Raw genomic sequence first — 15,443 nt, 5'->3', positions numbered from 1 at the left:
AAAAAAAAAAAAAAATTGAAGAAAAAAAAAATTGCAGCTTCCATCTTCCTGAATTTCAAGCCATGAAAATAATGACTCTTGTCAAGTGCATTCCAGGCGCCCTCCTACCATCGCAGGTTAAAACAAAATCAGTGCAATACACACAATGGTGAATTCAATTCTTAATAACCATCTAAAATTACTGGGAATTTTTCAATAACCATACTTTATTTTACACTATATATTTATAAAGATTAAATTACATTAAACTTGAAAGTATAAAGCAAAAAAAAAAAAAAAAGGAATGAAATTACTAATTCCACCATAACGTCTAGAGGAAATATTTTGTATTTTTTTGTGTTTATTTTTTACCTTTTTTTTTTATTTATTTTATTTTTATGGAACTCTTAGTTGATCAGCCAAAATTCTTAAATAAAAACGTATTTTCCCAATGTTATTTTTGACAAATATACTGTGATTTGTGTTTCTTTCTCATTTTGTTTACTTTAACAGAATTCCAAAATTTACGTTCTGATATTTGTACTATGTTGTTCTGTGGCTGAAGGACAGCTCCTGGTTCATCTGTCATTCTGGTCTTGTGTATGTTCTGCTAGCAGTAGTGTGATGGCTATACTACAGTTCCACTTGGAGAATTGGCTTGGTTTTGGGATGATAATAAACCCTGCAAACAAAGCATTTTTTATTAAACAGAAACATTAGATTTCATAAAAAGACAATGTAAACAGATAGATTTTTGTATCTATTACTAGTTAGTAATGCTATGCTCTGCATACGTACACACACATCCACACACTATATGGACAAGAGAGTTTTGGGGCACCTGACCATTACACCAACGAGGGACTTTTTTGACATCGCCAGTGGGGTAACTACAGGGGTCACAGCAGTCGCTACCGCAAGTGCGCCCGCACGACCCCTGTAACCACTTGTTCCTGTCTCTCGGTACCACTTCAAAATTGTTCAGAAAGGGCCCTTCCGACCTGGAGGACATCACGTGAACCCAAGATGACCCCTGTGCAAACTGTGGAAACCAAAGCTGCAGAAGAGGTAAGGAGGTAAAGCAGGAAGTATGCATGTTTGTATGCATGGATGTGTAAGTGTCTGTGAGATGGAGTGTGTGTTGGCATGTGTAAATTTGTGTGTGTTTACTTATGTGTGCCATAGTGTGTAGGAGGGGGACAAGGGGCCAAGGTGTTTGGGACACTGACAAGCTGGAGCAAAGATAGCACATGCAGGCTATTTGGGGGCAAAGGAGGTACTCACTAGTTACGCCCCGGCACATTGCATTCTAAATACATACACATGAATATGTAGTTGCGCCCCCCCCAAGCCCATTGCAGCTATAATGGCTTCCGCTCTTCTGGGAAGGGTTTCTACAAGACCGTGGAGAGTTAATCTCAAAGGTGTTCGATGGGCTTGAGGTGAGGGATCTGTGCAGCCAGTTAAGTTTTTCCGACCCAAACATGTCTTTATGGAGCCTGCTTTGTGCGCTGTGCACAGTCATGCTGGAATAGAAAAGGGTCTTCTACCAAGAACATTTGGACAATACTCTGCTTTCAACTTTGTGGGAACAGTTCGGGGAAGACCCTTTTCTATTCCAGCCCCATCGAAAACCTTTGGGATGAACTTAGACGGAGATTGCGAGTGGGGCGTCTCATCCAACATTGCTGCCTGACTTCACAAACGCTCTACTGGATGAATGGGCCAAAATTCCCACAGAAACTCTCCAAAATCTTGTGGAAAGCCTCCCCAGAAGAGTAGAAGCCGTTATAGCCGCAAATGGGGGACCAACTTTATATTAATGTCTATGTGTTTATAATGTGAGGTCCCTGTTGGCCTAATGGTAAGGTGTCCCAACACTTTTGTCCATATAGTGTATGTACACACATACACATGGTATGAATACAATCGAAACGTATATAAATACATTTTGTGGATTTTCAGCAGATCAGCATCTGTGCCCCACAGTAAAAGAATAGCTACACAAACTGATAATATCAAGGTGGTACTAGAGTTTTCTTTCGATCCATTATGTACAATGTAACAGTTATACAAAAGGGGTCTACTGACTTAACGTTGGGTTCTACAGTTGCCAATAATCCTGCCAGGAACAACTTGAATTTGATGGACCTTTTTTTCCTCTTACAATCGACCGCTAACAAATACAATTAATTCTCAAGTGTTTGTGATCACCAGAGATGCTCTACTTTCCACTGCGTTTTAACGCAAGCTAGGATTTCAGTTAACAAGACAGTTATGTCAGATAAGTATTTCAACTCAACAACAACTTAACTTCAGCAAGCTGACCCACAACCTGACCAATATAAAAACTTTTCCACCAGCTGTGGTTGTGTAATACAAAGTTTAAACTCGACAGTCAGACTTATCCCATGTTGCTTTCAGAGTTTGGTTTGCTGGGGGCAGCAGAGTAACTTTTGCAAATCAATTGACAACTTGGACGTTATTGAACTGATTTGCTCTTTCCTTTGTTATTCTCACTTGTAGAGGAAATGATGGCCTCTAACAGAACATAGTTCAGCAATATTGTTCCACAAGTGCCCCAAAGGAGCAGTCAGGAGAAAAATAACATCTGTTTATGTAGTAAACAGGAGACGAACCATTTCATATCGTGTTATGTACAAATTATAAAGGGTCATCCACCTGGAGCACCAGCAAGAGGCATGAGGTGACCGACCAGTAGCTTCATTCCGCAGCTCTTTATTTTATCTAGAGTAGTTCAGCAAGATTATTCACTTAACCTGTGACGCTGGACGGTTCAACACAACAAAAGGTACTCATAGTACTAAACGTACTTGTTAGAGATTTCAAATCTTCTGGGATAGAGCTTACGTTTAGTAGAAAGATTATGAATTTGGGTCTAGAAGACACCTCCTGCTCTGTGGAATCTCACAAGCTGTCTGCAAATTCATTAGACCGTCTTTAAATATCGATTTTCTTTAAGAATCAGAGCTTTTGCCATTTTACAGGTCATGCCTAACACTCTACCACACCAAATAAACACTATTATGGACATCAAGCACGTTACATTGTCCATTTAATCTACTTTTTTTAACTAAACTAGCATATTATCTCCAGCAATGACTATCGCAGAGGCACACACACCTTGTATCGGAAACATTGAGCGCAGCCATCTTTTTAACATGTCCCAATCCCATATTTAGCAACATCGTAGCGACATAAAATAACATGTTCAAACATACGTTTCTCAATCGGGTAATACGGAAGTAAGGGATCATTTAATGGGCAGTTTGTCTCTTGAATGTGTTGCTAAAAGTTGGTTGGAAAGAGAAACAGGACGGCTATCTGAAGGAACCCATAAACTGCCGCCAACCTATTCCACGCATGTATTTTGAGAGAGGAGGCGAAGGCAGGCAGTAGTCAGAGAGGAACGACACTGCCCGGTACACATGGAAAGGGACCATGCCCATTTGAGTGAAACCATGAAGGATTGTGACATTAAGTGATGATGTACTTTTATTGCATAAAGATGGGTGGGAAGGTTTGCTAAACTTATGTTATACTACCCAATTACGTACGGTCAGCAAATTCACCATCTCTAGATCGCATGAAGAATTCTGTGTTTTGCCATCAAATCCATCGACAGCATGGGGTTTTTAACCGTTACTCAACATCTGATAGGACAACGACCTTGGCGAAGTTTAAGGGGGCAGAGAATGATAGCACAGGGGAGTCAAAGGGGCAATCGTCGTTAGAATACAGTTGGGAATGCCAATCAGACGGAAAAGCAGGCAACAATAACTAGTTGCCATAGAAACTAAGGACAACGTTACAAAACGCTTGTGTGTTTATGCGACTAAACCTACAAAAGGGGGGGGGGGGGAAAGCTGCACTGCAAAGGTGTATTTTCCTAAGATTTCCCATCAGTAACCATTTATTTAGCAGATTGTGAAATGCCAATGCGCATTTGGGAACAAACAGGTCGCTACTTTTTTTGGGGGGGGGGGAGGGGCAATTTGAGCGAAGCTCCTGGCCAGACCTGAATGGCTCGGGGGACAAAAGTAGAATCTAGTACCAGAATGGATTTTTAATATCGGGACCCAAGTGCAGTTTAGACCTGGCAAACAAAACAAAAACACTTTTAGTACGTTCACGTGCATTTCAATACAAAATGTTTCCACATTGACGGGAACACCGTGGCCAAGAAAAGATATTTATGAAAACACTTACCTTCCCACAATCTCCACTCAGAAAAAACTACATGTGCACCGTTTTTGGTACTGCATACCCATCTCTCAGAAACATTTGAAATTTTAGAGGGTTTTTTTTTTTAAATTAATAAGTTAAAATATTTATATTACATGACTGCAATTTGCCAACAAGAAATAGATCAAATGGAAGAGCCATTACAATTTTGTCTACGTTAAAAAAAAATTAAAAAGCACATCGTAAATTAACAGAAAATGTTAATTTAATCAAAACCTGAAAGGAAATAAAATGTGTAATATGTTGTATTTTTAATTGATGTTTTAAGTTGAATTATCTAATATTGCAGTTATTAAGCATGCATGTAATATTTAAAAAATGTGATAATACACTAAGGAAAAATAGTGGTTTAAAATAGTAATATTAATTATACTGGAGCCATAGTAGGATAAGGTACAGGTATTGATCCTTCTAATTTATTAGAACACCCATGCAGCAGAAAGAAATTTCAGATTCACTTGATGACCTTCAGCTTTAGGCCAACTTAACACTTCAAGTCTACACTCCAAAACCCAGAAACTTCAAAAGGCCCGGCCGACGGAAAATTCAGAGTAATGTATCTTAGTCACGCCTGTTTTAGAAGACTTTAAATTCTCTGCCATACTGGTTAAAAGCAGTTTTTTACTAAAAAAAAAACAAAAAAAACAAAACCTTCGGATATTCGGTTATATTTGACAATTTTGAAAAGACTGGTGTAAGCCAGAATTTTATATAGATATTTTTTTTTAGGTGTTTAGGAGATTTTAAAAACGGGAAGTTTGTATGTACGGAGAAAAAAAAAAACAAAAACAAAAAAAAAACAATAAAAAAGTTACACATTGAGAATACTAAAGGTGTCAAGGTAACCGTTTTATTTACAGAAATACAGATCTTATTAGATTAGAATAAACCTTACGTCCAAGGTAAGTTCTCTTCTATATTGACTCAATATATATATACCGTATATATAGATACACTTTTTCTTCTTCAATACGTTAACAAGTGCTTCCAAGTAGATGATGGGGGCCACCGCCGATTCCCATGCTCTGTTGGCCTCACTAACATTTAGGATTAAAGTTCAAGCTGACGAGACACCAAATTTACCTGCACAATTTTTGTGTGTTTTTTTTTTTTGTCTTCTTGCAGGGGAAAACACATCTCTACAATTTACAATGAACAGTGCTTCTGGTAAATTCACTTTTTTTTTTTTTTTTTTCTTTGGTTGGCACAATAGGCTTCAGTATTACATGTGATTCTCCCCCCCAAAAAGTACTGTATATACCGTGTCAAAATTTCAAATGATTCAAAACAGTATGACATGCAGTAACCAAAATATGCCTCAAAAAAGAAAAACAAAAAAAGGAACAAAAGAAATAAAAAAGAAAAAAAATTCTACATTGAATGGAGAGAAATGTCAGTGCTTTCCCAGATCAAACTATTCAAGTTTTAATTCTGAACTCAGCATTAAGGATTAAAACTTACCACTTTACCAGGCCTTGCCCATGTGCAAATAAATCCTTCCTGACAAGCAGTGACTATACAGTCTTCAAGAAAAATAAGCACAGTCAGTCTTTCATGTGCTATCTTTTTACAGATAAGAGGCTCTAACAAAGGAACATCTTCCATCCTGGGACAAAGAGGCGTCCCCAAAGTTTTAGCGGGGTCCGTTTTGTTTTTAGTAACTACGTTCAGTTTGTCGCTGCTCTTGCTAGATATGTGTCCCATACTGTGGTTTCGCTTGTGGTCTTTGTCGTGGTGCCTTTCCTTGCGATCGTGAATGGACAGGGTGGCAAATTTGCTCACTCCGGAGGCAATGGCACTATCCACGCTGCTTTTGCTGCCGGTGTTGGACACGGCCGAGTGGGGGAGGCTGTTGGACCTGGGGAGAGGGGGAGGTATGGAACTGCCCGGTGTCGTGATACTGTTGCCGTTACTTCCTGGATTCGGACCTCCGCTACTGGCGGGTGGACTTGTTGCGTTCATGACGTTTGTATGTGTCCTTGTTCTTGAAAGCGGCTGATGAGGAAAGAGGATATCTTCTGTAAGGTCCCATAAACACAGCTGCGTGTCTTGGCCTACCGAGCCAAATCTATAGGTCACGCTAACGGGGCGACTGTCCGTCGAATTCCTTTTTGACAATCTTGACTGCGTACTATTTGCTCTGTCTCTTCCAAAACTGATGAGCTCTTGGAAATCTTCATCGCTTCCACTAAATTCCATAGGGTCGGTCTCTTCTACACTAGTGGTATTCGGATCAAATGCCACGACGCTGACCCACGATTTATGCCCCTGGCCTCGGGCTATTACACGACAGTCAAGAAACGACCAGACAGTTACTAAATCATCCTCTCCACCCGTCACAATATATTTGCCATCGGGGCTCCAACACACGCATAGCAGGCCACCAAAATAGCTTTTCATAGTACCGTGCAACTCCACCGAATCAAAGTTAAACACACGAAGGAAGCCATCTTGGCTCGCACACGCCAAGAACTTCCCATCGGGCGAAAACGCAAACTCATTGAGCGCTCCCTCTCCAACGGTCCATTTCAACAGAGGGTTTCGTGTCGACTTGCTCTTGCAGGTATGAACCGCAAAGTTTTCTCCTTGTTTGAGTAGCTGGTAGTGCGGAGCCGTAGTGCCACATGTGTGTTCCACGTTATACAAGTACATGTTTCCACTGGAATGAGCTACTAGAAAGAGACTCTCGGAGCCTGGAACCCATTTTACGCAGGTTACTCGGGATTTGTCTATCAGTCTCTGTTAAAAGACAAGACGAGAGAAGCACGACTGTTAGGGTATCCAAACAACAACACAATTTAGAAATTGTTCCCTATGTTATTTGGCAAGTTAGATTTAACATTGGGTAAGATTAACACACCAGGCTGTGAAGATGGACAATGACCTCAAGCAAACATCTTTGTTTTTATGGGGTCTGCTGAACCATCTTCACCATTCGGTGAACAGGAGAAAGGACCTGTAGAATTTGGCACATAATGCCGGGGTGGAGGATCAGGGCCACTAAACACTCAGTGGACACATATGGGAGAGAGTACGTGTGACTAGTATGTAGACACATCTACCTGCTTATCCACCCTGCTGATCTAGGAGCACCTTCCAGACACAGGTTGGTGCAACAGTCCAGAATGACATTCGAGAAGTTAATGATAGAAGGAAAACCACATTTAAGCTGGTTCAGCTCCTGCTTGCCCTACTCCACTTGTGATAAGCTGGGCCCAAGACCACACTCGCTCTAATTAGGATCAGTCGATAACGCACTTAATACGAGATTTGAGGTCACATCCCTTCAATGCCAGATGCCGTACCCATCAGCTCGAGTCGAGATTTGAACGTACCTCTTCATTGAATAACTTGCTGGTTTCCTTTTTAATGGGGTCTATAAGCTGAACCTGGCCGGCAGAGAATCCCACCAGCAGGGAGACGCTCTCCGCGGTGGCGGTGAGATGATTGAAATCATGGCAAGTAGGCTGCGTTCCTTTGTATATCCGCTTGTCTATAGGTTTGCTCAAATCAGCTGCCTAAAGAAGAAAAAAAAAAAAGACAAAGAACCATAAGCCCCTTTAAAATAGCCCTAGTTTAATAACATAGTTACAATTTTTGTATGTGCAGATGCACTAGTTTCATAATATGAAACTAGGGGGGTTATTTCTACCAACATAAGACCAAGTTAACCTGGACAGCATTACCAGAAATTACAAATGAAACATCCATTGTTTGAGCGAACTGCACTGTTTAAGCCGTCACAGGAGTGCGTATAATACGGGAGAAGCTGCCTCTCAGCGTCCAACAACCGCCTCTGTCTTGATTTTATCCGTCTGGGCGTAAAGATATCTACATGCGGATGATGGCTGGTTTTAGCCAACAGGTTTTCTACCCGTGCCGACACCAAGTCATCTCGCAGTGAATGGCAGACATTGCACCACTCTTCCGAGGACAGAAAGCATACATTGACCATTTCCTCCCCGGCTGTTGTCACACTATGACTCCCATGAAATCAGGCTTCTAATCATACGGCAGCCGAAGCCAATCTCCATCTCCATGGCCTCCTCAGACTGTTCCCGTAGCATAATCCAGAAGGCATAACAGCAGCATCAGTCTGCCAAAGCCGACACTTTGTGTGAACTCTCAAGGTCAGTTTTGCAGCATGTGGGTATTGCTATGGAGATCAGCCCGCAGCGGGGCGTAAAAAACATAAGCCCTCAAGTCCCGCATACAGCAGCAGATCCAGCCTTACATGGAGAGAATACGTTTAAAAACGGGTAACATTATTAGCAATTGGGCATTTGCATCCGCTAATAGAAAGTACAGCACTGTGAGAACGTATTCATCGGCACAGAAGGGATGTTCATTGTGGAGAAGTTCTGTCCAGGTGAAGGATCGCTGCGTTTGCACGAGCTGCATAATTAAACTAGGGCTGCAACTAACGATTATTTTAATAATCGATTAGTTGGCCGATTATTTTTTCGATTAATCGGATAAAAAATTCATTTTTTTTTAAATTTAAAATTAATGTAATAAAAAACGTACAATTTACACTTTCATCTCTTTATTGCAATGGCCTCTCGCTATTCACCTTCTTATTTTACTGACATAAAAGCTACAAGAACCCAAACACAGTGTTTCTCAAACTAGGTTTTAATGCAGTTATTAGTAAATATTAAATATGAAAAATATTTAACATATGAATTAATAAAAAGTGAGCAAAAAGCCTTGTTTATATTTTCTTTTATTTACCAAACTGCCCCCAGTTATGCACATCTGACCCCCAGCTTGCCACTCTGCCCCATATATGCCTTATACCTCTTATATGCCAGATTCCACTGTGCCCCTGATATGCCTTATACGCCTTATATGCCAGTGATATCCAACTGAGCCCCGATATACCTTTTACCCCCAGATATGTCTTATGCCCCCCTGATATGCCTTATAACTTCCAATATGCCACTCGCCCCCATTTATGCCTTATACCTCCCTATATGCCACTGTGCACCCTGATATGCCACTCCACTCCCCATAAATGCCCTGCACCACCCTGAAATTCTCCGATTCACCACTCTGCCTCCCCAAGATATGCCACTCTGAAATTAATTATACCGCCATACACCACTCTACCTCCCCTATACACCACTCTAACTCCCCCAGATATGCCATTCTGCCTCCCTGAAATTCGTTATACCCCCATACACCACTATAACTCACCCATACACCACTCTGCCTCCTCTGCAGGAGACCTCGATTCTCTGTCAGCCGGTGGGGGTCTGCACGATGCGCACAGACAGCCTCCGTTACTGCCCTTCACTTACGCTGAGGCTTCTATGAAGCTGCAGTGAAAGTGCCTGTCAGCAACGGAGGCTCACAAACCACCAGGGAGTCGGGAGAGAGGCAGAGGGGTGTATGGGAGGGGGGAGGAGTCAGAGGGGTGTATGGGTGGGGGGAGAGAGACGGAAGTGAGAGACCGGCCGACAGTGAGGGGAATCCAGGTCCCCTGCAGCGTTGCGGGGGATCTGGATTCTAGTGTTATAATCCGATCTCTGTTGGAGGTCGGATTATATAAGGATAAAATCGATAATGAAAATCATTGTCAACGATTTTCATTATCGATTAGTTGTTTCAGCCCTAGATTAAACTAAATTAAAGATCAGTACTCGCGACATCTCGGCGTGCTTTAATATGCCTATTAATAGGTGTGTGGGGCTTACACATAGGTGACGGACCCAAGCAGCAATTTCCCAAAGCAGATCTGAAGAGTATGCTTCCATAGGACTCCATAATCTCCTGATTCTCCTCGGTCCCTGACCCTTGTTGTCGTTAATGCTTTGTGTAAACTGACAGGAGAGGGAAGAGATGAAATCCACTGCCTGGCGGACTTTAATCGGATTGCAGATCAAGGGGAACCAACTGTCAGCATTCCTACTTTGTGAAGTGAGCGGGTATTAGCGGTAGATTCATAACTCCGGCAAATATCAAGCGCACAGCACTTTATTCTTTACCATAAACACACACATACATATACACACACTTAGACACATATACATACACACAGCACTTTATTCTTTACAATGAACACACATATATATATAAATGCGCGCACACACACACACACACACATTCATTCATACAATATTAACTAGCAAGGTCCCTGCATTATTTCACAGTTACTGCACCGGGACGGGGTTATATGCCCCGTTCATAGTCTGAAGGTTTCAAAGCTTTTAGTCGCAGGGTATGCCCTCCTTGCTCATTTTTAAACGTTTCCGTGCTTACAGCATCACCTCGAGAAGATGGTAAACGTCCTTTACACTCGTATGGTAGAAAGGCTAGGAAGTGTGAATAAATGACATTAAAAAGGACATCCTATATCCAGAAGCACATTTGGTCAGAACTACCTGCATTTCGCGGTGTATTTAGCGAGGGATTTAGTGATATTTTGCTAACCTACGGATAGAGATTCTAGAATAGTTTATTGACACAGATTTACTGTTTACATACACACTGACTTTTAGGGCTGTAGAATGCTGTGGTGCGCTCCAGGGTGTCAGGTTGCCATGGCGACAAGAAATCACTTCCTGGCACCTAGAAGGGGGTACACGCAGTACTGGTCCCCCAAATTTGTCAACCCTGCTCACAACCAAACTGAGTTACTATAGGAATAGCTACACAAAAAAAGAGACAGTCTTGAATTTAAAGACTTTAAATAGGTCTTTCTAGCTTTTAAAAGGGTTTCCATGACACCTGATCCTACGAGCACTCAACGCGGAAACCAGGCCCGCATGGCCAGCGCCGGACAAAGCCAAGTACAAGCGAGGACCTAAATTACTCCATTGCTGCCTTCAAAAGGTTTTTCTTTTCTTTTCTCTCCTACTCGATGCAGGCGGGAGACGTTACACGGAAATCAGCGCTCTGATCCTCGCTGTCTGCGGTTCTTGTGGTAATTGTTACATTTTTTTTTCTCTCATTTTGATCAAAAGCACATGTTAGCTGACAGTTACGAGCAACACGAAAACAGTAACTTGACAAGTGCCAGGTGCAGCAGACAGGGAGAAGATCTGGAACACAGACGCACCGGTTCGGCGGCCACGTGTGGCTCATACATTTTAGCCGCGGATGCTGAATGTCCAGACATACAACCGATTAAACCCACGGGGTTCTCGAGAACATGGATAGGGCTCCGCTAAACACGGCATTGTCTGCATGGTGTCCGACGATGTGAACAATTAAAGTAAGCTTCATAGAATAGGTAGTCACTCCAGCCATCTGCATTTGCCCCATTTACCCCACCACCCAGCTCTGGCATTGGCTCAGGAAGCACCATATGTGTGTGCAAAGTCCTCCTATTGGTTTCAATGAGAGCTCTTTCCTGCCACTGGCTGCTTCAAGTGCCCAATCGGTGGCAAGAAGATCAAGACAGGTTGAGATCCGTGGCAAAGCGGATTAGTATTTCAGAATCAAATCCCCCGTTCTGAAGTTCTCAGAACTCCACAACCTTCCACAGGCTGCCCGAAGCCATCAACCACGAGGATAACTGGGAGCAGTACTCACGCAGACGCCAATATCAGCGGATGCGGCGACACTCATCGCATTTATTACATATTACTTTGTACATAGAACAATTATCTGCTTCGATACGGAGTATTCTATCGCAAGGGTTTTGTTAAAGCTTATAAATCAGCAGACTGGCTTTTAGAGTGGTTCCAGTTTCTTTCTTTCTTTGGGGAGGGGGGCAAAATAATTCCTACATATTACATTGGCCCCCCAAATAGTATTCTCCTGCCCCTCCTATTGTCAGAATCCGGAATTCTTTCATGCTACAGTCAGCTGCTCATATAGGTTTTTCTTGGAAACTAAACAAATATAATTAGAAGCTATACAATACGAACTGAACAATAAAACAGGCTGCTACGGTCCGCGCGGCGCATTATACAGAGCCTTAGATAACAGGAGGTCCCTCTAAAGGCTGCGCGGAGCGCTACGGTCTGCAGGTGTGCACCGCACACACCCAGCTTTACAGATACCTTTAATAGACCGAGCAAGCAGCGTAATGGAAACACATAAATGCCAGGAAAACCAAACTCACGCTGCATCCCATTACACACACATACATACATGAAGAAATGTAATCGAAGTCTTTAAGAATATAACGCAGGTATATCTTATTCTGCAGGAACGCCGCCTTTGCATGTTCATGGTGTGGTGGAAAGTTCTGCCCCCTCTAAACATCCCTAAAAAGTATCAATGATTCAGCCATCGCTCTCCTCCACTTAGCAACTGATGTGAAACCACAGACGGGTCCAGGTGTCCCTGGTACTGGACTAGCGGCAGCGATGGTCATTTCTAAAGCAGGCTAGAAACCCCAGCGCAGATCAGTAAGAATTGGCTTCCAAGAACTGCGAGCGCAACGGAGTTAAGGAATCCAACATCTAACTAGAGAAGGGCTCGGCAAATTTGCTGCGCACACGAGATAAGAGCTGCCATGTTACTGCTACGGGATCACGACGATGCGTCATGTGAGCCGAGTCCCCCCCCACCCCGGGAAGCAAATAAAACGAGAGCCGGCTCTGTGTGACCAACAGAATGCAAATTGGGGTTGCCATGGAGATGTCACGCCTGGACTTTATAAGACTTTTTTTGTAAAGAGTAATTGTAGTAAAAGTAATGTCACAGAATGTTCTACGGCCCCTATGGTAATAAGAGCCGGCGGCTTGTCCTTACCTTACCTTTCCACATTACCCCCGCTTCTACCTCGATAACATGTCACGTGATGTCATACGCTAAATACCACTGGTTTATTTTATTGCTGATGCTTTGTAACATTGTAATACTTTGAAAACCTGACACTGTATATGAGCTCATGTGCGTTATTACACCTTCCATGACATCATGCTCACAAACCACCTTGTGGTTTCACCCCAATCTTCTGAAGAACGGCTATGACAAAAGAGCGTTTACTGCTGCATCTTTACTACTAAAGGGATTAAGGTTTATGGGTCTAAAGACCACAAACGTACGCTGTGAAAGACAAGAATGTACCCCGTGACTCCAACCTACCCTACGGGGTGAGCGTGTCACTAATGAACAGCAGATTGCAGCGACGCGACGGTATAGGTGGACATCACAGCATTTAATAACGTTAACTTTACAAGAAGACTAAAGAGGGAACCCTATACAGCGGCTGAAGATAAAAGGAAGTCACCTACATCACTTTGTTTTTTTAGGGATAACTTTTTCATACAATCATCGCTGTAAAGAAAAACATGCGCCAACTACCCAGCAAAAAGGCCAGCCACTGCCTTACAACCGTACGATGCGGTCAATGGACTCATCCAGCCCTACGATCCCGTACTATATCCCATAATATATGAGTGACAGCTATCAATGTAACCGTGCAGCTGCAGTATCAGTGTAGTTACACTACAGCCATAGCGCCGTGGTCCAACCTGATCTGACCAGGTAAATTGCATACGGTCCGGGTGCTGTTGCATTTAACCCATCCTGCGCCCCTAGCTTTGGGGGGGGACACAAATTTGGATTCCGTACGTTAAGGGCCACATTTGACAGATTACTCAGAATCCTCACCGCGGGGGTTTTGTAATCTAACTAAAATAGCACTTGGAACAGAAATAAACCGATGCCACAGAGTCATCTGATCGGTTTCAAAATCAGGGGGGGTCGCTGCTGTTCTGCAACATACTCCGCGTATGTTTTGCCCCCCATGCTGTAAGAATCAACACCGCAACTTGCTTCCATAGATACAGCAATCACGCTGCTCCCCATCACTACATCGTAGGAATAAGTTACTCGCCACCCCGGCCCGCCAGCACCGCAGCCACCCCGGCATCATGCTGTCAGGGTAGCAAGAATTGTAGCTACCGGGGTGCCATACAGTGAGCACCCAACAAGCATAGAGCACCACAGCGCCTGGGTCAGCAGATACTGATCAGTAAATGCTGCTGCCTAATGACGCTTGCAGTTAGAGGCAGCTGACTCGGCAGCCATTCCGGTAGCGTACAGTCAGCAGTGTGCAGATACTCTGACCCCACAGCCTCAGGGTCATACAACGACGCAGACGTGACAGCAGCCCAACACCCCTGCGATTCACTAACACATCGCAACGTGACTGTGCAGAAGCCGAAATTAATCACCCCCCACGGTGGGCAGCTGAGGCCCAGTACCCTCCGAGCCCTTCGCACGGGGCGATGTCACCAGCCCCGCAGGAAGGAGGTGTCAGACCTGTAGCAGGTGACACGGGCCCGCCCCGCTCACCCTCTGCCCCGGCCTATCTCCACCGCCCCAGGCCACCATCCTCCGCCAAACCCCGGGTGTGGGTGACACAAGCACCCTGACTTCCAACGTTACCTTCCTGACGCCTTTGTAGATATAGAAATACAGCTCTCGGCCCACATTGAAACAGATCCGGTCCCCGTTACCAGACTGGTCGTTCACGTTAACGAAAGAAACCTTGACCGGATTGGAACCTTGCGAATTAAACGGCACCCGGTTGGGGCGGCTATATTCAGAGTGAGAGAGGAGCTTATAGAGGCCTTCCCGGGTGGTGAACTGGGTCTTAATTTCGTTCATTTCCTTCCCTCCTCCCTCCGCCGCCATCTTGGAAAGCAGCTCTCATCCTGCCAAATACCCGGATCTCACTCTGTGCGCATGCGCTAGATTAGCAGCCAAACCCTCGACGGGAGGGGAGTTCTCTTACTAGACGGTCGAACCCCTGTCTCCCGGTGGGCACGGCTTATCGTGGCGTCACCCACACTAGTGCGCATGCGCTCTGACTGTCCTGTTGACAGGATTCCACAGCCTTGCTAGCGCCCTCTATCGGTAGCAGACCGGCAGTGAATGTTTCCAACAGGCAGCACGACTAAGAAAAACAAAGAACGCCAATAGCACTATCATAGAGAACAAATGCAAAAATCTATACATTTTCCCAAAACTGATTATTTCTCTTCCGGTACTGGAAGTAAAGGATCATGTCTATCAAATCAGAGTAAAGTGACCTTTTGTGCGTTGGCCAGAATACAGTACTTTAGTGTTATGGTTATTTCATGTATTTATTTGTAGCTATGAATTTACACGCTAGCAAATAGGGCTTTTTATGCTTAATATGGCTACCTTTTATGTCATTGATGCTGCCGAGTACGTTGGGATTGAACATGTCGGACGTGTCCCTGTTTTTAACCCGGAAGAGGGTTTTT

At 43.6% G+C, this 15,443-nt stretch overlaps 1 protein-coding gene across 6 annotated transcripts; it reads right to left on the bottom strand.

The window, feature by feature from the left end:
* Positions 1-607: 607 nt before the first annotated feature.
* On the bottom strand, positions 608-14,853 carry LOC149272696 (WD repeat-containing protein 20-like). Of its 6 annotated transcripts, none has more exons than XM_089506795.1 (4): positions 14,599-14,853; positions 7,581-7,763; positions 5,707-6,984; positions 608-661 (listed from the first exon to the last, which is right to left on the bottom strand). In XM_089506795.1, exons 1-4 carry the CDS (start codon positions 14,845-14,847, stop codon positions 608-610), a joined length of 1,764 nt encoding a protein of 587 aa, XP_089362921.1. In that variant the 5' UTR covers positions 14,848-14,853. The 6 variants fall into 6 exon arrangements, with proteins under 6 accessions (XP_089362921.1, XP_089362922.1, XP_089362919.1 ...); XM_089506791.1 differs by lacking the exon at positions 608-661 and having other exon boundaries at positions 5,689-6,240; positions 6,331-6,984; positions 14,599-14,847; XM_089506796.1 differs by lacking the exon at positions 5,707-6,984 and having other exon boundaries at positions 14,599-14,847.
* Positions 14,854-15,443: the final 590 nt, after the last annotated feature.

This window comes from Sceloporus occidentalis, unplaced genomic scaffold (assembly GCF_023333645.1).
Source record: "Sceloporus occidentalis isolate IW3139 unplaced genomic scaffold, rSceOcc1.0.p SCAF_422, whole genome shotgun sequence".
In the NCBI taxonomy this organism is placed as follows: Eukaryota; Metazoa; Chordata; class Lepidosauria; order Squamata; family Phrynosomatidae; genus Sceloporus; species Sceloporus occidentalis.
This window is presented reverse-complemented; position numbering and strand designations above follow the sequence as displayed.

Excerpts from the sequence above, each read along its gene's own strand:
- LOC149272696 (XM_089506794.1), bottom strand. The coding sequence starts at position 14,847 with ATGGCGGCGGAGGGAGGAGGGAAGGAAATGAACGAAATTAAGACCCAG. Across the intron at positions 7,764-14,556 it reads TTGTGTCACCCACACCCGGG|GCAGCTGATTTGAGCAAACC; the intron begins GTTTGGCGGAGG and ends TTTCTTCTTTAG. Across the intron at positions 6,985-7,580 it reads GCAAGTTATTCAATGAAGAG|AGACTGATAGACAAATCCCG; the intron begins GTACGTTCAAAT and ends GTCTTTTAACAG.